General features: G+C 39.7%; 2 protein-coding genes across 5 annotated transcripts; one reads left to right on the top strand and one right to left on the bottom strand.

Moving 5' to 3' along the window:
• The first annotated feature begins 470 nt into the window (after positions 1-470).
• Positions 471-1,349, top strand: LOC125316596. The gene is made up of 2 exons (XM_048285354.1): positions 471-933; positions 1,170-1,349. Exons 1-2 carry the CDS (start codon positions 557-559, stop codon positions 1,276-1,278), a joined length of 486 nt encoding a protein of 161 aa, XP_048141311.1. The 5' UTR covers positions 471-556; the 3' UTR covers positions 1,279-1,349.
• A 4,370-nt stretch (positions 1,350-5,719) lies between these two features.
• On the bottom strand, positions 5,720-11,248 carry LOC115750331 (type IV inositol polyphosphate 5-phosphatase 7-like). Of its 4 annotated transcripts, none has more exons than XM_030687611.2 (14): positions 10,270-11,248; positions 10,039-10,126; positions 9,544-9,612; positions 9,311-9,395; positions 9,109-9,216; positions 8,260-9,022; positions 7,954-8,147; positions 7,647-7,755; positions 7,372-7,520; positions 6,990-7,243; positions 6,619-6,814; positions 6,431-6,522; positions 6,161-6,333; positions 5,720-6,063 (listed from the first exon to the last, which is right to left on the bottom strand). In XM_030687611.2, exons 1-10 carry the CDS (start codon positions 10,315-10,317, stop codon positions 7,021-7,023), a joined length of 1,836 nt encoding a protein of 611 aa, XP_030543471.1. In that variant the 5' UTR covers positions 10,318-11,248; the 3' UTR covers positions 5,720-6,063; positions 6,161-6,333; positions 6,431-6,522; positions 6,619-6,814; positions 6,990-7,020. The 4 variants fall into 4 exon arrangements, with proteins under 4 accessions (XP_030543471.1, XP_030543469.1, XP_030543470.1 ...); XM_030687609.2 differs by having other exon boundaries at positions 6,431-6,500; XM_030687610.2 differs by having other exon boundaries at positions 6,431-6,496.
• Positions 11,249-25,946: the final 14,698 nt, after the last annotated feature.

Here is a 25,946-nt window from a genome sequence, read left to right as displayed (position 1 = left end):
TAATTAGCTATGATATTTCCCTTGTTATAATAAGTTGCTAATCATATATCTACATGGCACGTTATGGTCTAGTGGTTAAAATCTTCTTGTAATTGTATTGATGGTGGAAATAAATCACTACACATGTATACAATTTTTCAATTTGCTAAACTATTTCAGCCCAATTAGTAGATAAAAATTTCTATTTAGTGACTGCATGTGTAGAAACAAGATTGGTGAAGTGGACGTTTGAAACAACCGTTTTGGTGGGGCAGCCGAAATCCAACCGCTATTGGCGCGCGAACGCATTCTCACATTTGTTTCACGAGTCCTTTCATTATTTACACCCATATCTATAGTAAAAGCCCTACTAAAACCCTAATTAAATCATCTTCTCTTCAAACCCACGAATTCACTTCTTTTGTGCTCTTTCTTCTCCAAGATCCGTTTTCGCTGATCTTATTGTAAGATCTTCCCTTAGCGTTCCCTTTGGTTTTTGCCTCCCTTCTTAATATTCGAATCCTCTTTCATCTCCTGAGCAGCCGCCGGAACACTCTGAGGCTAGCGAGCAACTGTGATGCTGTCCCCGAGACATCACGTGATCGACGTCGGGCATTCCGAGACCGTCAGAGCAGCTGGCACGCAGCCCACCGCCGATTCAACGTCGGCTGTGGATCTCCTAGTTCGGTTCTCCATTTCCGGACGCGAGCAAGATCAGCATGGTCAAGACTCAGTCGTCGAGAACAACGCGGATCCGACTCAGGATGGAGGCCCACCTAAGTTTTCAATATCATTTGTTGGGTTGCCTGATGCGCAAAAAACCGACACGACCAGATCATGTTCGATGATCAGCAAGAGTCATTCTCATCGTGTGGGGTTTCCCGGGGAGATTCTTGAGAGATGTTCGTGGTGCAAGAAGAAGATCCTAGAGAACACCGATCTGTATATGTACGGGTACGAGTCTTTTCATCTAGAGCTTCGTTTCTTGCCTCTACTTGGTAATTAGTTGCTACCAAAGGTTGATTCTACTAACTCTCTGAGTCTGAAATGACAAGTAATAATCCAAATTTTAGCGTCAATTTACAAGCAAAGCTTCTGACACATTAGCCCCAGTATTATTGCTCATGTATTGTACAGAAAGTACTTAGTTGTATAAGGTGTGCTCTGAATCTTGAACATTTCGAATGCAGTTACAACCTCGGGGTATATTGTTCGGTCGAATGTCGGAAAAAGCAAATGGCATTGGACGGGTACGACGTCGAAGACTGCGCGCCTCGACCCGACCATCACCGGCGGTAATTCTATGTTTGCTCATCCACACGCGTTTGCAAAAGGGATGGTGTGTTCTTATATGTCGCGAATTAGAACCGATTCTACGGACACTTGTTAAGTAGACGGATTAATTGATCCTTAGCATCTGATTGAGTCCTTTATCACCAGCAGACTATGCTAGCTCTTGGAGTTAGATGCAATGCCTTGCGTCTATTAACAATGTCAATTTGAAATTGTTGCCGGTGTACAGTTTCTGTTCTCCGATGTACATCTTTTTCTTATATCTTACATTGCTTCAGTTTTTGTTTTTTTATTTCTATTTTATGATACTGTTATTTGGGTTGTTATGTTGAGGAAAGCCCACACTTCAAATTTCTCTTCTAATTGGTGATAATATTAGGAATAGAACCCGGAGTTATAATTGAGAATCTCCTACATCATTTATGCTTCGTTTGTTTCACGAAAAATAAATGATTTGGAGAACATTTTCATGAAAAATGATTATTTGTGTTGCTCGAAATAATTATTCAATGAAAAATATTTTCATCACCAACAACAACTTATATCTAAACTTTTTCGCAGACGATGAAAAAATCTTCGTTCATTCATTTTTGTAAGCGACGTGAGTGGTCATTTTTAAAAAAATATTTTTCAAATTATTTATTTTCTACGAAACAAATGGAGTCTTAATTTGGATTTGAAAAAACTCAACAAAACATGATGGCGAAGTGATTATCATGCATATATGTAATCCAGAGGCCTTAATAATCGGTTTGAGGCTTTAACAACGTGTAACTTATGTTAAACGAATTATACAAAAAGGATATAATATGTACTAGACATAATAGCTAGGGCTAAATCGAATATCGTCACATAAAAAGATTTTTACACATTCATTGTTGGATGACTGATATGTAAATTAATTTAGTTATATATCTATTCTTAAATTATCCATGCCGCCCCATCTAAAGAAAAGGAAATTTAAAAAAAAAAAAAAGGAAAAAGAAAAATCATATCGATTCGGTCGGTCTCGGCGGTTTGGTTCTACGTACACCTGAAAGTGAAAAACACCTAGAACCGGTCAATTTGGTCCGGTCCGAGTCCCGTGCACACTTCTAATTAGAGGCTTAATCCTTGTGATGCATCTATGATATTCTTGTGAACCTTTTAGTCATAGACTCGATCCTTTTCCCTCTTTTTGCTCAACTTTTCCATCAAAAGGAAGACTAGCTTGAGTTGTTTCTCCATCTTCGTGATAATCTTAGAAGCCTAGTTTCACTATGGTATCTGCAACATGAAATTATGATTTGCCCAGCAAAAGAAGCCAGAGTGTCTGAGGAAAGTACATACCAATCCAAAGGGAATTTCTAAAAAGAACCCCAGATTGTGACTCCCCAATTTTAACTGTCAGGTCATCACACTGGTCCAGCTCTTTTTAAGTTAGGCATTCATTTCATAGTCACAGCACAATGAGAGCCAAACAAAAAAAATCTGTTCAGTAAATAGAAGAAAATTACTTGTCCAAGGAAAAGGATTAAAGACAGAGGAGAGCTTGAACAGCTCGCAGAAAAGCTTCAATGACGTGTGCATTGAGTCAAATACCCAAAGGCTTTTTACCCTTCTTTCCCATGTTCACTAAAAGGGCAAAAGCTCACATCATTTAGCTTTCCATCTCTGAATTTCCCCCTTTTTTTTTTCATATCTAAGCCATTGGGATTGTCTGATTTTAACCTCTGAACTTTCCCAGCTGCAGACAACAAGATTTAGCTACCATGGCACACTAACTCCTTTAAGATTTTAATGAACTGCCGTAGATGTGATCAATGAAATCAATCGCCGGATGTAAGTCATACCGGACAATGCCCTGTTTGCAATATTCATACAGTTCATAAGCCATACTGAGATTGGTCTTAGGTCTAGTGCTATTAGGAAGACATGTTTCGCTCGGAGAATAAGCACAAAAGAATCACTGCCATTGAAGACATACAAGTTTTGTCTGTTTTTTTGTCCCTTTTTCCTATTAACAAGAGAAGAAACCCAGATAAGTTGTATGATCAGATAGCTGAATTATGCCCCATACTGATCTGGTAGGCTCGTGGTGCTTGCTTAGTGGAGTTCAATAAGTTTTTTTTTTTTTTTCTGCAAATAATGAACTAGCTATGTGCAGCATAGTCTAGCACATGTGCTAACATTAGACTGGAAAATTGAGGACTAAAGTGACTGCCATACGCTTTCAACATTCGCTGCAGAAACACTCCAAAAAAGAGTCAAAAAAGAGGACCAGCCTTTGACAGGCATGGTCCTGATGCAATGTCGCCATCGTCCTCTTCCTGAGGAAAAATGAATCTCACCCAAAGCCATCTTTTTGCTGCCACAGGGGACCAATTGGTCCTGAAAATAGGATGTCACTTACTTGTGTACCTGAACTAAATGCTCACTTGATAAGGCCTAAAGCAATTGAACAAACATGGGTTTTCACTTGGATTTGGACCAGAGCAGTGAGAGTTTATCTTGACCTGAAACAACAGGGAAGGAGGCGAAAATACTCGCACATTTTATCACGGCACAGCAAAGTATAGTAGAGCTTTGATCTTGGTTTGGAATGTCAATCACTTAGAAATTGGATTTTGGTATAGACTTCTATAGTTTCCATTCCATGACTTAATAATGCAAGTCCAGGAATTTTGTTTATGTTCAATCGTTTGGAGCGAAAACAACGGAAAACGGCTCCAAAATGCAGAGGACTGGCGGCAAAGTCTCAACTCGAGTAATTGTGTCTGAGATCAAGCAAGCTGATTAAACATTTGAGATGAAAACCTAAGTTGGTTTATCTATGCAGGTAATTGACATTTCAAGAGGCTTTTGCCATCCAGCCTTTCTCAATGCTCAGCAATTATGCACACGAACTGGAGGACCCAACAAACGCACTGAGCAAAATCAGGCCCTGTTTATCAGAACTAGTCTCTGGGACTTTTGCTTAAATGTCTGTAGTGTCAGATCCAGAGCACGATCAAGTGACAAAATAATTACCACACAACTTACTTCATCATCTCTGTGCTCTGTAACTGTAAGTATGATTAAAGCACTCTGGAAATTTTTTTGGGGGGGTTCAGAATAAGCAGCAGAAGCATTGTCAGCAACTCATAAATGAACTTTATTCTTTGCTTGTGCATGTCAATCACTTGGGTTTGGGGCCTTTTGACTTCACTCTTACTCGGAAATTCATCAAAAACCAGCTGATAAAAGATTGTTTCTTGCTGGTCCTGGCCCTCTCTGTACATTAAAAAAAAAGTACTGGTATGAGAATTCAGGACCTACCAAAATATGTTTCTTTCATTTTAAATTCATTCATTACAGCATGCCTCTTTGCCATGCGCAAGGCAAGGATAAGCCTTTCTCTTTTTCAATTTGAAAACTTGCATCTTTACAGAACCTCATTTTACGTGCACATCGGCTTATCGGCATGAATGAGCAAAGCCAAGATGATCCAATCCAAGTCGGAACACAATCGAGCCGAACTGAATTGCCTTTGCAAAGAAAAGACATATAGAATATGTCACCAATTATGGTAAGTGTTCTATCACAGATCATCTCTCGAACCTATTCTTTTCGTGACACGGAACTTTACTTAGGTAGTTGAAACTGGAATCCCATGGACTTGATCAAGTAGCGTAAGATCTCGGGTTAAATTCTCATACTCAGGCTACAAAAATGTAAATTTTGACGAGTCCCGTGACAACGACATGAATAACATATTTATGGCAACTCGGAGAGACGTAATTAGTCTGAAATGTGAAGGCTAACCCAAGAAACCACCTGACCATTGTACCGGGAAAATGACTCGGCCTCGTGAAATACCCCTCGCTTTTCTAACTAGCACTGTAAAATGCAAGCCGAAACTCGGTGGTGGCCTGACTACGAAACTGTTTGCACTTAGTAGTAGCGTTCGTTTTCGATCTCATGTATAACGCATCTAATTCACACAGATGTGAATTCCTTCCTCGCTTTTTCCCACGCATAAAACTTATTGGAAGTAGGGTACCACCCAGTGAATTACTACAGAAAAGATCAGTATAATACTATTCGCTTTATGCTCTGTTTCATCATATTACTGTTTAGCAGAGCAGGCATGCCCAGATTCCTCCTCATAGCAGGAACATCTCCTTGTGAATTCAGGCGTGCCAAATCCAAGTTTCACTCCTCTGTTCTCGTCTCTTTTAAAGTAACCGGCAAAGGTACTAAGCAAGACCTGCACTTCTTTTGAGGGCATCCTCAAACGGGGTACAAAGTCCCACAGCATACCCCTCCAGATAAAAGTAAACATAGAACCCTCCATTGGGGAGCTCATCAATCATGAACTCCATTATATCTGCCAAAGCTGCTAGGATTGTCCTCTTGCTGCTTTTAGGAGTTTGTTATTTCACACTCACAGTCAAAAACAAGAAAAGGAAAGGAGTGTGAGGAGAGATGATCGAGAAAACTGTCTTTTTTCAGTATAATCATCAGCAACAAGACAAGCCTCAGAACACGAGGGTTTCAGCTTTTTGTTTCCATTTGTCCTCCTGTTCTCTGTGATCCTTCATAACTTTTGATAATGAAGAACCTTACAAAAATCATCAAATGCTTCACTTCTGTATGCATCTTTGAAAAAATTGGGAGTACCCAAATGATTGTGTTTGCCCGTTCTTCCTTCCCTTTTGAATTCTCAAAAGGGTTGAAAAAAAAAATTTGATCTCCCTGAAGATATTAGAATAAAGAATCAAACAATCTTTGGTCTGGAACTTGCAACTCTGGCCTGGTGAAAGTCTCATCCTGCTTAAAGATGATAGAGATCACAGTTATTTCTCAAGTGGCAAAGTTCAAGAAATTTAGTTCTAAGCATAAAAACAGACCAAAAGGTGATTAATACCTAGTCATCATGGAGTTCGAAAACTGCTGTCGCCGGAGATTATGCGACCAGTCATTTGGCACATTAATCGCATCTCTCGCTTTGCTATGTACTGAAGCTGTAAGCTCCATAGCTAAGACTATGTAGTATATTTATCGTCGCAAGTAGGTTACCGAAGTTAGTAGTATTTACGCCTGGTCAATAAAAGGAAAAAAGGGATTAATCGAGGTGAGGAAAAAGATAAAGATCAACAGCAAAACCCATAAAGGTAAAAACTAGTGAGAGATGAACCTTTTTCAGTTAGTGGGCGAGGCAATGTCCCCATCATTCTTCCAAGGAGACTCTTTGAAGTGATTTCTGCCTGCAAATGGGGACCAGCAGTCCTAAGTATGAATAAGAGCAGGCAAGAAAACTCGAGAATTTCGCTCAGAAGAGTGTCCAAACACAAAAGACTAGATTAGTTGGCCAACAAGTCGTACCTCTTTTGAAGGAGAGATCTCAGGTGACTTCGCCATAGACGCTCCAAATGCTCAAGTCTCCAAAAGATGAGCAAAGTTCAGGTCCTCTTTAGAAAAGTAGCTCCTTCATATTTGTGAAACCGTTGCCCAACCCGTCTTAACTTTAGGCAACCCAACAAGACAAGGAATATGACAAAGCTCCAGTATTGTGCCTAAGCTACATAACGCAAGCGATACTTCAATTCAAAATATCCGAAAGAGGAATGGAGTTCCCGATTAAGGTCTATCTCCAATATAAACCAGTAGAAAAAGACAAGTAATCTTAATGACTAGTAAGAGTTGCTCTGCAAAGCATTCTTGACCTCCAGAGAAAAGGGGGAGAGAGAGAGTACCTGGGTACTAGTAGGGCCGGTCCATTGTCACTCAGAAGAAGCTTAATTCAGTGTATCCGTGCGAATATGGAAGTAGTTCCTCGACCTGAACTCTCGAACTAGAATAGCTCGTGCTTTTCCTTAACTTCGTATGGCGCGATTCAACCTCAGCACAGAAAATGCCATAGACCGGTCTGTGGTCCGAGAACCTTGACTCGCCACGGACATAGGATAGCTGATGAAGGCCTTCCCCATACCATAAAATTCGATCGCACCTTGACAAACAAGGATGACTCAGATCAGCAAGCAAAATCACCCCAGAAAGGAAACCTTTGATATTCCCGTACTTATTTGGCCAATTTAGACAATATAGGTCCACGCAATCTGCATAAACCCCGCTTACCACGCAGGAGTACGACGCTTTTCCCTAGGATGCATATCGTCCCCTGCATATCTGTCTGAATTGGTAGAGTACTTGTATGTTGGTGGAAAATAAATTTTCCCTTCATTCCACCCCACAAAGACCCGGCCTCGCCTCTGCTCAATTCGTAACTGCAACAATAAGGTAGAGACGATGTAGATCAATAATCTACTTCAAATAAATGAAGAGTTATCATAACATAGGAGGAGGAGACAGAAATGGACAGAAGATCTAGGGAAGAGTATATGCTAACATGCCTGATCATTCTCCAAAAGTGCCCTCCAATTCTGCATCTCTACAAGTGCCTTGGCAGATCGATAAGAGAGGGCAATACGATAGTTCAGATCCCCAAGCCAAATAATCCGGCTGAAACAAAACATAGTTAGATGATGAAGCCGCATAAGGCAGTAAATACAAGTCAATTTAACTTAAACATCAATAGTCCTAGATTCAACACAGCAGTAAAAACTTCACAAACTCCCGTTTTCTCCTTTTTAAATCCTATCTTTCTGTATTTGTTTTAGTTACAAAAGTAACTAAAGATCAATTCGGAATGAGCCTTACTCGTGCTCAAGAATGGTTTCCGGGGACTTTTCAGCCCCGGCATTGTTAACTTTGGGAAACCTCGTCTTCTTAAGAATTTCCATGACATCAGAGTTCCTTCTCAGCTCATCGCCCACTTTTTGGCCTGAGGTTAGATGACTACATATGAAACAAAAGCTTGTTTGGTGCAACAACATGCTTATTGAAATAGATCCCTGCAAAGCCACAGCCGATGCTTCAGGTTATGCTCGTGTGTGTGATTCCAATAATGCAAACCTGAGTCTTAGAGCACGTAAAGCAAAGCAAGTTTCGTATTTCTCAACAAACCTTATTTCCAAGGTAGCCCATCAATCCTCTACCAACGCAAGAGACCTTCATGTTCTGGACATGGTCCCTCAGTTCACTCCTCACCCACACCGTCAGGAAGATGCCAACCATTTGCTTGCTGGCAACTAAGCAATATCTTGAATTCCCTCTTGTTCTATAACCATTTTCATTCGATGGGAACCCACCATAAGACATCGGTGAATGCAACACCGTGCTCGGGGAATCTTCAGGTCCAAGCCCATTGTCATCATCCGACGAACCCCATCTCGAGAAATCGCTTGGGCGGGAAAAATCACTCCTCCGAGAATAATCACTCCGCCGGGAATAGTCACTCCGTCGGGAATAATCACTTGGCCGGGAATAATCGCTTGGCCGGTAATAATCACTTGGCCGATGGCCCCATCTAAAACTGGGGTCAAAATCACTCGCCCTATGACCAAAAATCACCCTGTCACAAACACTATACCGTCGATCAAGCCGCGGTTGGCCAATTGAAGGGTCGGTGTCTCTCCAACTGGGGGTTGTTTGGAATGATCGGCGAGGGAAGAGAGTTGAGGCCTTGCGCCTCACCGATGCCTCGAAGTCTGCGTTTATTTCTGCGACTGGTTGAGGGATTGGAGACGGGGTGTAGCAAACGTTGCTTCCACTGGTTCCTGGGAGATTGTTCAGAGATTTACGAACAAGAGCCAGCCACTTCTTGGCCGGACCGCTGTCTTCTGCTCCCAGAATGTTACCGGCATTCAGAGGAACTATTTCTTGAAATCTGAATAACAATTCTATTATTAATGATTACAGATAGTGGAGTTATAGAGGCATTCTCTTTCTTTGTGATGAATTACAAGATCATACCCGAGTACATAAATGTCGGCTGGAGGAGATGCGTGAAGCCAATCATCTAGGTTCAGATTCTGAGGTGGGGATCTTCCTGCTACGTTCCATGTGGCCACAAAAATGCTGCTCCAGAAATCACAAAAACGACTCAAGAAGCTTAGTGCAGATAAAAGCACAAGAGTGCGGCAACAATTCAAATTACTCGGGGGGTCACAAGTACCTGTAATTGTGCACATCTATAACTCGTGGATTATCAAGATTCATTCTCCTTCTCCGATGCTGCTCCGCATTCTTGTTGGACTTTTCTGCATCAGATATGGACAAAGAGTCTCAGGAAACATCCGCGTTTCGACTGACTAACACATGAGCTCATTTGACAGGTTCTCTGGCCCAAAAAGAAAAGCTGTAGTTTGTGAGTGCAATCCAAAAGATACAATCTCAGCAATACTTGACCTGTTCTGCTTTTCTTGATTGTGCCCGGTTCTCTCCCCGATATGCTGGTTCGGATTTCGACATCACCTCCTGGAAAGAAACGCCGCAGGTGAATGCGCACCATCAGCATTTAACAAGAAGGGAAAGTTGGTAGGAAAAAGACACAAATTGAACAAGAATTGAGCTTCTATGAGCACGTATTAACAAAATTTGATCGGTTTAGGCAAGCAAAAGTAATTTTTCGGGTTTAGGCAAGCACAAAACAACTCGAAGGCCTCCCATGTTCTGGTGGTTGGGAACTTCAGAGTTGTATATACGGAAGCAATTGAACGTCTTTTCTGGGCTGAGCCTAAAATCCAAAAACATGCTCAACAGTAAACAGACTAATAGCTAGTTCTTTTTCCTTGCTAAGCCCAAGATTCATGCTCCAGACTTGATAGAACCATTTCGTGGAGAGAAGAAATGATAGCTACCCAGAGAAAATTTTGGCGCCATGAAAGGAATCGAGAGACCCACCTGCACAAACCATTTCATCTGCCTGGAAGTCCTCAGGCTTGCACTTGATGTTGAACAACTTCCTAACCATCCTCTTTGACCATGAGAGCTTCATCATTGAGATGCATACGTGAAAGTCAGTAGTCAATTCAAAGGAACCTGATGGCACAACTTCAACCAAGGCATCCAACAATCAAATCTATCCATTAACACAGAACTATGATCTCAACCAAATGACTATCGAAGCCACACCTTGCTTTTCTTGGAGTTGCCATCTGTCATTGTATCACAACAGTTCATGCAGCCGTGGAGTGTGCTCTGCTCGCCCTCCTCCTCTGGCTTTTGCCTGGAATCATCAAAGTTAATCAGGAAACACCAAGTGCCAAAAGCGCTCCTTCAGATGCTTTCTCGCTCCACGGAACTTCTCAATGCACAACTCCCAAACCAGGGGGGGAAAAAAACTTGGATTTGTGTCCCCTTCTTATTTGAGGTAGTTCCGGGACAAATGCCTAAATAAGCCCGGAAACGGCAGCAAAGAGAGGCCAAACACCAGATGGGTCTTCCAGGTTTTAACTCTTCAGGGGCTGTGTAGGATCGTGTAAGACAACGAAAACAGAGGACAAAAGGAGGAAAAATCAGCAAATGAAGTGAGTGAGAGAAGTGTGCCTGGGCGGATGAACACTTTAACGCAATGGTAAGTGAAGAGAGAGAGTCTTAAGAGTGGAACAAGCAAGACAATGCGGCAGACACAGAGGCAGGGGAAAAAAGAAGAAAGAAAGAAAGAATGCTCAAGCTTGCTTTTTTTTCCCCCTTTGCCTTTGTTTCTCTCTCTCTCTCTCTCTCTCCCCAAGAAACAAACGGCCTCGTTCTCAGCAACAGCAAAGTAACATATTTTGAACAGAATAAAGTGCAGAGGGAGAGAGAGAGAGAGAGAAGGTATTGGTCATAAGGGTGTTCTCTGGGTTTTTTCATTTTCTCTTTGCTTCCCCCATCCAAAATGCGATTTACCGATTCAGCCCCAGGCCCCCCAGATGTTCTTTTTCTAAAAGAAGAGGACGATAGTGGGGGCCAAAGACAGAGAGACCAACGGGCAGGTGCAGGTCCTTCTACCCGTAGAGCCATCCATGGTGAAACGACACCCCTCAGCTCGAAAACGACCTGCCCATCTGGTCTTAGGGCAGCCTGCTCACTCTCTCTCTCTCTGTCTCTCTCTCTCTTCTCTCTCTCTGTGATGTACTTGTGGCTGTGACTGTCCTACACATTCATCTCCTTGGTCTTCCCTTCAAAGTGAAAAAGCAGTCACTCAGGGAAAGAAAAATAAAAAATGATAAGAGATAAAAAAGATAAAGGTAAGGCGTGACAGTATATAGTTCTACCCACCCTGTTTTCTCTCTCATATGATTTGGAACGTATATAGTGCATCGTATCTTGGCTTTCCTTTCTTGGGTACCATAAGGAGCGTTACTCCACCCTATAGAAACATCCATTCCTTACAAATTCATTTCGAACACATCGTGCCCGATTGCGATTTGAATCTCTCGTTATCTTTCTATGATCCAACGCGTTTGAAATTCAAATTATCGAAACTTGCGGTACACGAAGAAGAAAGATTTGCTCTCGATCTTTTTGTGGGAAGTTACCGGATATAGGAAAAGATTCGAATTTGGAAGGACGAGCAAGCTTTGAGAATCTGTCCTCAATGACTAATTTGTCCTGTTGGATCACTGTCTGTATTCAAATTGATTTCAATATGTTCGCCAAAGTGGCAAGTGTGTTCGTCCTCTTCACCCGCACATCCTCTCGAGATTGCTCCGAGGAGTACAAGTATTTATATGCGTTTGATAATTAATCGGTGTTTGTAGTACAAGGAGCTTCCACATTCGATAGGAATTACTCGGGTACTTAAACAGTCTCGGAGTAAACAATTCTTTTTCCTTCAAATGGCTTGAGCTATTTGTTTGATTTAACTTCAAGTTGTGCCATTTTCTCCTTTGACAACCTTTGGATTAGATTGGTTTTTTTTCTTTCTCAATGTATGGAATTTGATGGAATTGCATGAATCTATATAGAGGAGGCCATTCAAAGCCACCTATACTCTCTTGTGTCCTTCAAAACAAGAGCACGATTCCCAATTTTAGGGTGGTGGGATCCTTCTCTCAATTTTAAGGTTATTTTCTCCTTTGTCTTATTGACTGTTTGATGACCGCTAAAAATGTCCTAACTCCTAGAATTTTTACTTTTTTGCCCGAATCTGTGGCACGGACACAGTGATTGCAAGAATTGGTGAAAATGGAGTTTCCATGTAGCTTGACTTCCTTCCTCTAAAGGGAAGGGTCGAAACTTGTGCACACATGAAATGATTACCCACGTTACCGTTCGGTGATATATTGGAGTTATTGTGTATTAATTCGTTTGGTGACACATTAAAAAACATGTCTTCAAATTGGGGGGGGTGGGGTTGGTAAAATCTTTGAGAAAAAAAATATTTTCCTAACGGTACTGTCGGGAATAGTACAATTTCAATCGTAAATCCACACATAATCACTGCGTGTTTTACATAACAGACAGCACCTTGTCGGACTAGCAACTCTATAAAAAAAAAATCATGAGATGGTAAAATCCATAAAATAAAAAAAAACGGTCGTTAGATGGTTTTGTTCTATAGTGATTCCGCTTTTAAACGTTCATGTAATATGAGACTTGTATCACTTATTCTTGCCGTACGAGGAGTCCATTTTCGACCATTTACGTTGTACTTGTTCTTTTATTTTGCCACCGTTTGCTTCCATACTTCACTCAAGACTTTATTAAAATACACATTCAGTCGCACTAAGTTTAAAAAAAAAAAAAAAAGACGCTGCATGCGAAAAGTTGCATGTATGTAGTCCAGTTGAATCTGGGGAATTTCTTTCAAAACCTATAACAGCAACCCAAAAGTTTATAACAAATAAATAAGAACAACGTGAAATTTCACTTTATTTTCTTGATCTCACACGCTCTTGAGGGGAAATATTGTCTATCATTGGCCCCGGTGGTAGAATCAGCCGAGGGACTGGAGAGGCGGCGATTTACCTTATGGTGGATGTCGGCGGTTTGAGTCCGTTTATTTCCAACTCATGCTCCAACTCGTGAACTTAGCCAATACAAAGCTATACAACAACACCAAATTTTTGTGGTTCAGTAGTTCGATCTATGATTTATCATTTATGGACGTTAATAAGATCCTTCTATTTAGCAACACCTTATGATGTCATAACCTTAAAGTAAAGGGCGAGGTTCAAATGAGGAAATGCTTAAGTTGAATATCTAGGCACCCAGAGACAAGGAAGGGTTCTCTCAACTTGGATGCCATGAGGCGGACCTTGGAAAGTTTTGGTATAGGAAGGAGAGATTCACAGATCCTCCGGACATAGAGCACGTAGGGCTTTGAACCCAAATAAATTACCCAAAATGAACCTAAACAATGATAAATTTTAATTTATTTACTCTACTCTTCCGAACTTACACATCATTTTAGTCATCAGCACTGTTAAATTCGATGATGTTAACGGTTACAACGATTAGTAAGTTCATGTGAGCCGGTGTAAAGATTTAAAAATAAGGATTTTATGTATAGGGTAAATCGAGAGGACTTACGATTCAAATTCAATATATAAACGAACGAAAGGTCGGGGGTGACCAAATGAAATCAGAAATTTAGGGTTTATCACTCCAAAAGAATGAGAGTTCAAGGTGCGTTAAATGAGATTTCTCCCAAAAATGATCAGGATGAGTGGAAAGAAAACTGATTTGATACTCAACCAAACATACAATATTACAAGGTTAGAAAAAAATTTTTTTGAAAGAATAGCACGATCTTTTGTTAACCCTAAGCCTACTGTTGCTTGACGATAAAGAATACCAAAGTAATCCTCTTCATAGTGGGAATATGCCCCCGCCACCCACGCTGCCGCCTCCTCGGGGGCGGCTCCGCCACGGGCATTCGGCTACAAATGGCCTACCGACCGTCGGCCTAAAAGTACTTGAGCACGAGATTTTCTTTAATCCCACACATTCAGCTCTCGACTCCGTCAACCTGCATTTCGGGTGTTGACCAGTCCTTGAATCTGCGTGAAACACAACTGACACGCAGACGCTCTCCAAGAATATGTCCTTTTTCAATTACGGAGCATGTTTGCCAAACCCTCATGATTGCCTGGCCTCGGGGACATCGATTAGTGACTAATGATATTTTTTTTTATGCGTTAAAGGAAGCTAATCTTTCTTTAATCAAAGCTGACGGCGGAGCAATTCCCGTAATGGGGGTACCAAGACAAAATTATACTAATTTACCAGAAATTGAAGTAGTCCTACACCCTTTGGTAATCTTCCAAATGGATCTAACTTTACAACCTCACTAACGCCAAAGTGCAGATTGATTTTCCCGCCGGTTTTAAGGGCCGATTGGGTCCCAAACCATGGGTGGATCAAGAAGCTCCTCCTCTAAAGTTGTCTTATGGTGCTTTGTTATCAAGATAAATGCTACGAGTGTTTGTCCCATGATGTGGTGTTTCATTTTTGTTTCTTTTTCGCTTTTTTTTTGTTTTATTTTTCCAAGTCGCTTAGGATTTGCTCAAAAAGAAAATGAAAGTAACTTCGGTTAGCCGGTTCGGTCTCAACTCCTCGCTTTACATTAGCGGACCTAGAGGTCGAGCCGAGGCTCTGCGCTCTTTCTTTCTGTGTGGGACGATGCCGGGGGGAGAAGAGAATGCGTCAAGGAGGGTGACACTGTTGTGGCTTTGAGAAAATTTCACCACTAAGTATTTGTGAATGATGCGTATATTCCATGGTCTTTGATATGTTGGAATGCATTGTGTGAATGGATGTGTATGTTCCATCTCCAACAGGACTAAGGATAGGAGAAAAATGGGGAGAGTTATCCAAAAAAAAAAAAGATATTAAATTTATTGTAATTGTGTCAATTCAGTCTTAAACCTTTTTTTGCCAATTCATTTTTAAATCGTTTGCAATTGTGTCAATTCAGTTCATTTGACCGATCGGCGCCGATGTCCCAAATTTTTTTATAATAGTGGCATGGGTGGCAACTGTTTGGCGTGTGTGATGGATGATGGTAATTTGGTAAAATGCTTTCAATTTCAACATTCAAAACATTCGGAAAAATTATCTAAAAAATCATAAATTTATTTTACAAGGGTTAATTCAATATTGAACTTCTCAATTGTGATAATTTAGCCTTACACCTTTGGATGATCTCGCAATTTAATTATAAACATTTTAACAATTTGTTAACATAATGGGTTTAAGACTAAATTGACAAATTGTCAAAATGTTTAAGAGTAAATTGACACAATTGATAAGACGAATTGGCCACCGTACAATAGACTTAGGACTTTTTGGATATTATGCCCAAATAATCCTTTCTTTATGTGACATTATTCTAAGGGGATCAAAATTTCACTCGACCAACCATCATAAACTATAGGAAAAATTATCGAAAAAGTTTTAAACTTATTACAATTGTGTCAATTTAGTCATGCACCTTTTTTTGTCAATTGAATCATAAACATTTTGTGTTTATGCCAATTCTGTCCATTCGATTAATTTTGACCGAAAATCACCGATATAGATGCCGATCGTCCTACATGGCATGACCGGCATTGACGTCCATGTCAATGATATTCAAGTCGGCGCCAGGCACGCCAAGTAGGATAATCGACATCCATGTCAATGATTTCCGGCCAAAATTGGCCTTATAGATTGAATTGACACAAATACAATAGGTTTATGACTCAATTGGTCCAAAAAATGTTTAGGACTTTTTTGGTAATTCTCCCTAAGCTTTATGTCCGTTCAGCTCCTAAATTCAAAGGGTCCCAAAATCTTACCCAAAAAACGGTTCAACGCCGCAAAATGAGGTGGTATGATCTATTCAAGCCTTGTTTATTTTCTCCATCGAGGGATAGGTCAAACAAGTCCTCTTCCCTCACGACACAACATAGTACCATGTTTCAAATTTCGACTTCATTCGAGTGGCGTATCCGTCCAGTTCTCGAACCTTTTCCTACTTCGTTTTAACTACTTCAAGACTTTCGAAGTAGAAGATAGAGTTGTTAGTTGAACGACAGAGGGGAAAAAGAAAATATCTTACCAACCATCGAGTAACTAGCTGTTAATCAATATACCTATCAAGTTTGCTGTGATAATGATACCCAATTGATGTTACGTTTATCAAGTTTGTAATGATAATTAGCAAAGATTTATGCCCAATTGACTGTCATATATTAAGATTAGGCGCATAATCACAATGAAATATAGAGTAAATGTGAGAAAGAGAAATCGAGACGCAAGATTTATCCCGATTCATCCAAATTAAGGAAACATCCAGCGTAGGATACCACTGTAATTAACATACCCGACCTCTCCGTAACAACTATCAATTATAAGAAAAAGAGATTATATATAGACGACACAAACTCAGTAGTTATTCATGAGTCAAAGCACAAGCTACCAATAAACTACGAGATCAAACTATAAAAGCACTAACATCCCGAGAGTGCTGCCCCCTCTGCAAACCCCGCTAGAACAGCCCCCCCTCCCCCCCACTTATTCACTGGAGAGCGAGACCCCTTGTGTTTTCGTCGATGAAAGTAGGAATCACACCCCAAGACCCTATACATGCTGATTATATACACAACATGCATGGCACATGCATGTAGGGATCTCATGGGCAATCAATGCGTAGGATCATTGGCATGCTGCAATGATTATCATTGCACGGCGCAATTTCCCTGGACATGCAAAGTTTATGGCTTATCATTCTACTCTTTCCTAATCATGTCTAATGAGTGGACTTCCATTTAGGTCGATCAAGGGTTAACTAAATCCGGGAAGAAAATAAGAAGAAGAAGAGGAGGAGTGTACCCCGTTTAGCTTCACTAAGGGAGTGGGTGATGTTGCCTTTCCCTCTTTATTAATCTCCAGACAAAATTGCTTTTTCTCTCTTCCCTTCGCGTTCCCTTCCCTTTAATGCTTGATTTTCCTCTAGTGGGTCATGGGATGTTATCTCGAGAGAGAGGGGAAAAAGAAAGCGAGCACTTAGTCATGATAATCCGAGAGGGGGCCTTTAAAGTGCGCCATTTTTTTTGTGTCAAAGCGTAAACCCTAATGGGCCACATTAGGCAAAGAATATCAGAGAGAGAGAGAGAGAGAGAGAGAGAGAGAGAGGGGGGGGAGGGGGGGTCATGGCCCGACAATGTGTCACGTATTCCGTTTGAAAAGCTTGACACTATGCTTTTTCACAACCTTGTATGGTTTCGATTCGACCATCGACAATCAAAGTGCGATTGAGCTTTGCGGGTCAATGTGAACATGATGGAGGATAGAGAAGAAGAGCAGCACCCAAACGTTCGTGTACGTGAGTGACTCTCTCTCTCTTTGAGTAATTTCCTTTTGGCGCATGTACATAAATAGACGGAGGAGGGTTTCTTTCGGAGGTTCGAAACGATGGTATATGTATATGATCGACTCGATGTACCAATCGAAGTATCGTAAATTCGGAGTAGGGTTTGTGTCTCTACGTTTGTTCATCCAACGGAAAAATCGACTTGAATGGACTTATTGACAAATGCTATAGGATGGAGAAAAGAACTACGATGCCATCAAATCTACTAAAAGAGAATCAACTTTCCATTAACGAACATGGACATTGAATCTACGTACAAATTTAGACATCCATCTCTATTGGGCGGTGGTTCGATGCGTCACTTCATCTTTAAAGTGAAGAATACGAATCTCATGCCCCCTATCTTTCTTTTACTTTCTTTTTTCTGAATATTGCTTACACGGGGCCATTGACCCCCCTCTAAAAAACGGACCCACATGAATTGTGTGTTTTTAAATGTGTCTAAAGAACAAGCAAAAAATACGAAAAATAATGTGCACTTATATCTATTTTTAATCTAGTAGAATCTATTGAGACTGTCACTTCCTAAGAAAATAAACCAAGATTCCTAAGATGCGTTTGTTTCGTGAAAAATGACTAATTTGAAAAATATTTTTCGAAAAATGATTGCTTATATCATGTAGAAAATTTGGTCAACGAAAAATATTTTCACCATTGATAACAATCTATGCCTATATATTTTCATGGGCCTTGAAAAACATTTCCATTCATTTAACTTTGTAACCGATATAAGCCATTGTTTTTTGAAAAATACTTTTCAAACCGATCATTTTCTGCGAAATAAACACACCCTAATTTGCGGGGGATTTGGCATGAGTAGGTGAGGACAAAACACATCTTTTTATTCCCCTGGCAAAGGAAAAGAATAGTACTTGCTTTCCATCTCGTAGCTCTGGATCCTTCAATTCGTTCAAACGTAATAGCATCTTTAATTATTGTTCCGCACTTCGACGGTGGATTCTTGGCTCTTGAGCCCCGATCAGCTTTAGATTCCTGCCACACATAGCGATCTTCGAATGTTTAGGAAAGTTCCATCGAGTGTTGCTTTGGATTCAACAAAGGCTATGATGAACTTGTGTGGTTCTTTTGAGCCTCGTTCGCGCAGATAGGACGGGCTACGATACTTGAGATAGGATCTCCCAAGTCAAGAATGGGATCAAGAGAACCACATGAGATTAAATGGGCCACCCAAGCCGTCCTTCCACATGATTCTCCAATTAAAGATCCCCACGCGTCCTCCGAGAAAAAATCTAGCTTTCGTTTTTCTTTTTATTCTTTGGGAGCTAGTTCGTCCATCCGGCATAAGATGCGTCCATACCGTGGCACCAGCGATGTCCAGCTGGTGTGAGTGAGACTTCATTTCGAAAGGTTGACCTATTCGGGAATCTTCGAAAATAAAGAAGAAGGTTGTCTAAGATCTAAAGTGAAATGAAGAATTTATGTATACTTCAATATCTCTATAAAAGAGTATGTAGAGCCTATTTATAGAGTTTATTAGAAAACTAACAGATGTAATAAGAAATAGATAATATCAAACCTATCAAAAGAGATATATGCATAATCTTGAAAGATATACTGAATCAACTAAATATCCTAATATTACCATCAATTATCGTATTAAGATGCCGACGTAGCCCCGATCTAATGGCGTTGGCCCAATGTGATTGGGGTAGGGCCACACTTTCGTTCGGAATTATCCCAACCTTGTAGCCTCCTTCGTATTTGCCGATAGTGGAAGGGAGAGAGACAAACAGTGAGAGTGGCGTCACAACAATGTGACTAGAGGCCTCCAATTGATAGCGATCATGCGGATGCATTGGCAATGGGGACATCACATCGATGCTTGCAAATGGCAAAGGCGGAGGGAGGTAGAGAGATGGCGAACACATCATTCACTCTCAACGTCTAGCATCCCAACGTGTTGCTCAACTGGTAAGCGTGTTCGTCCTCCTTACTCAAGGTGAGAGTTCAAATCACAACACTTGCTTATTCTCTTGGGGTGATTCATATGTGCACGGAACCATATATCTCCAATAATTAATCTCATTTGTGGGGAGCAGGAGGACTGCCACATCCAACGAGGAATAGTTAGGTTTTCAAAGAGTCTCAATTAATTCCCATTAAAAGTGTGTGTGTATACACACACAGAGATACGATTATAGAGGACCGACCACTTGAAAACTCGTGAAACACCTTACAAGTATCATGAATTGATTAAATACATGCCTTTCACTTGTGCATGTGACCCTTGATCTAGAGCAGTTTATACATAATTTATGGGGTTTGAACAATGATTTTTAATTTTTGAGCTGAAAATTCCCAGAGACCTCAATCAATTTCACCAATTCCAGAGGTAAGACATAAGCATTATAGTATATACTTTCTTTTTCCTTTCAACCATGTCATTGTAGATTAATCAGTAGAGTATGGTAAGATCTTTGGCAGCATCCAAAATCATTCACCCTAAATATCTCTCCTTTCTAGCTGCTTATACTTGACCCCCCCTCCTTCCTTCTTTCCTCTCTCAAACAGTAATTTTTTTTTAATCCAATCTCAAACAGTAAGTTAAGAAGCCAATTTTTTTAGTAAATATCCAACATGGATGCATGAAGTGCAAAGCTTGCATAGCCTTTCTCACGGTTTAAAAAAGGCTGGTTTCTTCAGTAGTATCACTTAAACTATAGCAGAACCAAGCAAACAAAAAAGATCAATCCTATCTTAAGCCGAAAATGAAAATAAAAAAGGGAAGAAGCAAAACAGGAATGTTCTAAAATTAGACCCTCTACCTCTGATTTCTCTGAGTAGACTCGCCAAAACAAATAATTCCAGCAACCATAGGTGACGTGACATGGGACTGTTCTTTTCTTGATTCTTCTAACAATAAAGACGAGGATAATCATTACATCATTGAACCCATTATGGTACGTGCTAGGGCAGCCGTTGGGAAAAAGCCAAGTTCACTAGTGGCTGACCTAAAAGTATTTACACACAGCCTCGGACCCATCTGGGTCGTCCTCCAAAGATGCATGAGATAACGTGAAAAACTAGGTCAAAAAAACCAACACAAGCACATGGAATTCTAAGAAGATTTGGATGGCTTATCGTGCCCCACTTTTGCTTTTTCTTTGTTTTCTCTCTTTTCGCCTTCCTAAACTGCCCCTTTGCACAGTTTCATACTACTGTCGAATTCGATCTAAAGGACAAAATCTTGATTTACGAGGCAGTCAAAGGGAGGAGGAAGTCCCACATTTGGTTCTTGATTTCCCTCTCAGATTCTCTATCGCTTTGCCTTTTGCGGCTTTTGATTACTCCCATCCTCACCCCATAATTCTACTCCTCTTTGCCTTTTCCTTTTTGTCTTGCCACAGGGTTTCGCTTTTATCTGATTTTGAGCAATGTTTTGGCGGTCTTCTTTTTGTTTGTTTTGTTTAATTTTATCCTAGGGTTTCGCATCATGACCTGCCGAAACTCTCTATTCACATGCCGTTATCTTGAGCATCTAGCGTTTGCTTGGATCAAGCCATCTTGATTCCGCAGTTCATTCTTTTGATTAAGACGCATGTCTCTCTTTTTCTGTGGATTGTTCACTTGCATGCTTGATAATTATGTTTTTGGTTCCTTAAAGGGGACCGCGTGATTCACGAAAAATCTATTGAGCAACGTTTGAAGAAAGAAAAAAATTACGGCTAAAATAAATTCTATGCGTAAATTTTGAGAGTTTTCGATTTTATTTCATGTAAAGTATGGCCTAAGAGCACATATCTTTGGGCTAATAAGTGACATACATACAAAACGGAACGAGAAGTATACAGTTTGAGGAAGAAGGACAAATCAATGCCCGAGAGCACTTCTTAGATATAAACAGCCGTTGCACACAAAAGTGAACTTGTGAAAATCGCGGAATACTAAACTCTTCCACAGTCCTATGCAATTTATCGCGACACCGCCGCGCGAAAAATGTACACATGTTTACATAACCTCCTCATCAAATATAACTCATTTGCTAAAGTTACTTGTAAAGTACATTGATTAGAATCATGCCCCCGGGCACCAATATAGATGCGATGTATTTTCATGCTAAAATAATCACAAAAACGTCACGAGAAATGAGGCGACATGACGGACCGAATAGGTGAGGTGAAAAAAGTTGGCAATAATGAGTAAAACCCATGATTATCCCGGTTTGAAAGTTGGAGACTACAACCAACCCCCTGCTTTATATGGGGAAAAGAAGACCAAATCTTACTTGAGTTCCAAATAATTGTGCCATTCGAATGATTTAGTCGTTGGTCGGTCAACAGTGATGAGATATGTTCCTCGATTGCTCATCTTAATTATCTTTCCGGATAAATTTTATTTTTGTGTCTCTAATAGTTGGCACCATTCTTTTCTCCAAAGTGGAGCCAAACTCCATGAACGGCCAAAAGAGAATGTCGGGTTCGTTGGTCGTTTGGGGTTTGGACCACTGTTCTGAATTTGACGAGAGAATTGGCAACCTTTGAAGGGAGATGCTGGTGTGAAAATGAAAGATTAGATACGAGAGAGATACTCCACAAGTTATGGAAACTAAATTTCACGAGGTATTAGAGGCTAAAACTTTCGTTCGGGATATCTTTTGACACCCCCACTCTAAAGTCGTATGGAAATGGCTTATGATGTCGTTCAAAAGTAAAGGCCACCTTCAAATGGTCCCCATGGATTGAGTCGGAATAATTGCAAATTATTGCCGTTTAGTCACCTATCCCAGTCGATGCAGTTAAAGATTGGACTACATTGAAGTTGATCCGATGAGGGTGGGAGGTGATTGCCCAAGCAAGATTGAGGTTGAACATGGGTCCGGCTCCTAGCACTCTTCTAGGGTGACAAAGGGGCTAGAATGGACCGAATGATACATGGAACAGGGTGAGTATTGGCTAGCAAAATGGCCGATACTAACAAGAATATCAATCTTTTAAATAAGGGAGTTTGCAACAACAAAAATCTCACATCGATTCTTTTACCCACATGGATAAATTATCCAACTTTTATTTTATCAGAGCATTGGCTTTTCTTTTTCTTTTTTTTTTTTTTTTTTTTTTTTTTTTTTTTGGTGTTTCACCCTATGATGTCAGAGCCTTTCGCCTGACTACTTAGATAATCAGAAGGGAACAATTTTGATATCCACACCGGACCTTACAATTAGGATAAAGGTATTCTTACAAAGAGCACAAAATTCGCACATCAACAATCTCATCAAATCAAATTCAATCGATGTATGTATGCATCCTATTTGATTCAAATAATTTACGCGATTCCCTCATCGCCCATCTGTACACATACGTATATTCAGCCAAGGGGGCTTAAATTCAATGTCACTTGTTCAATCTATGGACAAAACTTCGGGCCATGAAGGGATAGACAATTGAAGAGAATGTTTGTCCATCAACCTTAGCCGGTGCCCCACCCCACGCCTAATTGACAGTTGATGGGAATTTAAGACATGGATGTGGAAGTGAAAGGCCAATTTGGGGCATCTCAATACAAGAAGAAAAGAGGAGAAGGTCAGAGGAGCCACTCACTCCAATCCCCTCTTTTGACAATCTTGTGGTGGCCATTCAATCTTTTTTCCCCAATGTATCATGTGTGCATATATCTCGAGCATTATACCACACTCACCTTCCATTTTGGCCACCAAGATCATCATGAGGTGGTTGTTCATTTCTCAGTCTTGTCTTCCCCCCTATGAAGTCCCACGCCTTGCATTTAATTCCCTGTTGGGAAGTGGTGCCATGAAAGATATGCCCTCTTTTGGATTGGCTTCATGCATTTAATTTGATGAAAGATGTGGAGAAGTTGATGGCCTAATTGTTTAGATGTTGGGGGCTTTAGGAGTGAGGGCATCCCACTGTCTGATGAGAGGTCGTTTTCAATATCATAGGGCTCCCTTTCTAGCTCCATGGAGTCATAACCTCTCGCGATCCCACCGATCGAGTTATGTGATTCATAATACCCTTTCTGATGTTGCGATTTAGGGAATGTGCACGGAAAATGTAGCTCGATTTGTGCATCTCGCCAACACAAGGTATTGAACATATAGAATTTTTGGAAATGAGATGATAATGCTCGAGACAGAAAGTTAGGTGGTATGAGGATCACGTATTATTAGGTGCACCACCCACCACTCAAAAGTTATCACGTGACAAATTACATTATTAAGACATAACTAAGTCTAAATTTCTTACGTGGCAATTCATGAGTGGCCAGTACTTAACACGGGTGGTCGAGATAGACCAACCTTTGGCTTAATGCTCAAAACACATGTATCGTGTTGTCCGAATGACAATATCGGAGGATTACCAGCTTCAGCATTAAATGTTCCTTGAGATCTAGACCAAACAAACTTTGGAAAAGGAGAATATTTCCATAGCATTGTCCAATACTCCACCTCATAATTGTCCAATGATTGTTTATGTGGAGAGAGAATATGGATTAGAAGAGGATATTTGCTATGATAATGTGCTACTTCTGACCAAGTCCTTTGCCTCTTTCTATGAAAATGATACTCCTCAGTGGCCTTTCATCGTCAATCTGTTCCAATCTCGACTGGGTATCACCATCCGGACAGTTAGCTCGGCCCGGCCCATCAATACCTAAGGCATTTTTTATAGGGAAAAAAATTATGTTAGTAATCTGCAGCTCGGCCCGGCCCGGCCCATCAACGCCTAAAGGCCTTTTTATGGGGGAAAAACATTATTTCAGTACTCCGCTGACATTCTCATTTTTGCCCTTGGCAATCAGAGAGAAATATAGCAAAGATACATGTTGTGCAGATTTGCAATTGCAAGTGTATGGATCTACAGAAGTTTATAATGTAATTCTTTGGTTGATCACATTTTTTGTCCAATCATGTAGCAGGAATTTTATTCTATAGCTTTTGTTAATCTTTTTGTTTTTACGTCAAAAAATAGCACAAATACATTCATGTACATGCAAAGATCGACAGCAATAAAGCCAAGTTACTACTTAAATTATTTGGAAATGCGGGGGAATTTATAAAAGTTTCATGCAATTATATCATTGTAATCGAGTTTATATGATCAATATTTTATTTAATATAGCGCTATTCACACCCTCTATATGACTAAATCCACCCTATTTATACTAAAAAAATAAAATTGCCCTCAAATTTAGGATCTAATTGTCGTTTTTTTTTTTGGGTCAGAATGATTGGTTGTCTTAATTATTCATTGCACATGATTTTTTTAATGTATTAAATAATTTTTTAAAAGCGTATTCTTAGATGTTCCTATGACGTTTTACGTGCTCCATGTAAAAGTATCTTGCCAATCGTAAATAGAGAAGACAAATTCTATTACATAGTATAAGCTTAAAAGTCTCTTCTTCATATTTACCTTTATAACCATTCGTCTATTATTTTGTCCCTCTTATCTCAAAAGGTCACTTTCTTGGTGAATTTTTCATGTTATAATTCCATTAGTCTAGAGTAAACATCAAATATCACTACTCATTATAATAAATAGTTATCTTTTTTTACTTACCATTTGGCAAGATACTTTTACACAAAAAATAAAATAAAATAAAATAAGGATGCCTCATTGTGCATGATGTTTTCCTTCTATTCCTAGATACATTTATAACTCTTACATGCTCTATATGGCTGCTCATTACAATAAATAGTTATCTTTTTTTTTTCTCGCTATTCGGCGAGATACTTTTACACATAGCATGTAAAATGTTATAAAAGCATCTAGGAATAGGAGAAAAACATTATGCACAATGAGACATGTTTTTTTTTTTTTTGTAAACACTTCGAGAATGATATTAATTTTTGTCAATCCAAAATAATGAGATTTCACTAACATTTTCAGAAAAAAAAGTTATTTCATGCAATTTTTTATTACTTAAATTTTCATATTGAAGAATGTAACTGTGTTTTTATTTTGAAAATCTTTAAAGAGGGTTTTATTCTTTTAAAATATTTAATGAGGGTTTTTTTTTTTTTTGCTTCATCCGATCATCCCATTATATATATATATATGTGTGTGTGTGTGTGTGTGCTTGCGCGCGCGGCGGAGGGGGGGCCTGAGGAAATCTTGTTTCAAATAAAGGCTCGAAGTTTTCTCTTTATTTCAAATAAGGTCCTTATTTAAAACGAAATCTACTCCAAACCTTTATTTGAGAAATAAAAGCAATTCATGCATTTATTTAAAATTTTCCCTATATATCTATGAGTATAAGATAAATCTAACAAGAAGGGATTCAATGGTAATATGCACAAAAAAAGTGAAAATCTGTAAACAAGTGATTGTGTAAAAAATGGTCTATGTCCAAAAAAAAAAATTATAAATCCTACTTGACAATTTACTCATTAATTTGCTCGATAATGTGAAAAAAAAAATAGATTTATTAGAAATTTCTCTTTGTTGACAAAACCAAATTTTATGGAAGTAAAATCCAACAATAAATA

Source organism: Rhodamnia argentea, chromosome 1, assembly GCF_020921035.1.
Source record: "Rhodamnia argentea isolate NSW1041297 chromosome 1, ASM2092103v1, whole genome shotgun sequence".
In the NCBI taxonomy this organism is placed as follows: Eukaryota; Viridiplantae; Streptophyta; class Magnoliopsida; order Myrtales; family Myrtaceae; genus Rhodamnia; species Rhodamnia argentea.
This window is presented reverse-complemented; position numbering and strand designations above follow the sequence as displayed.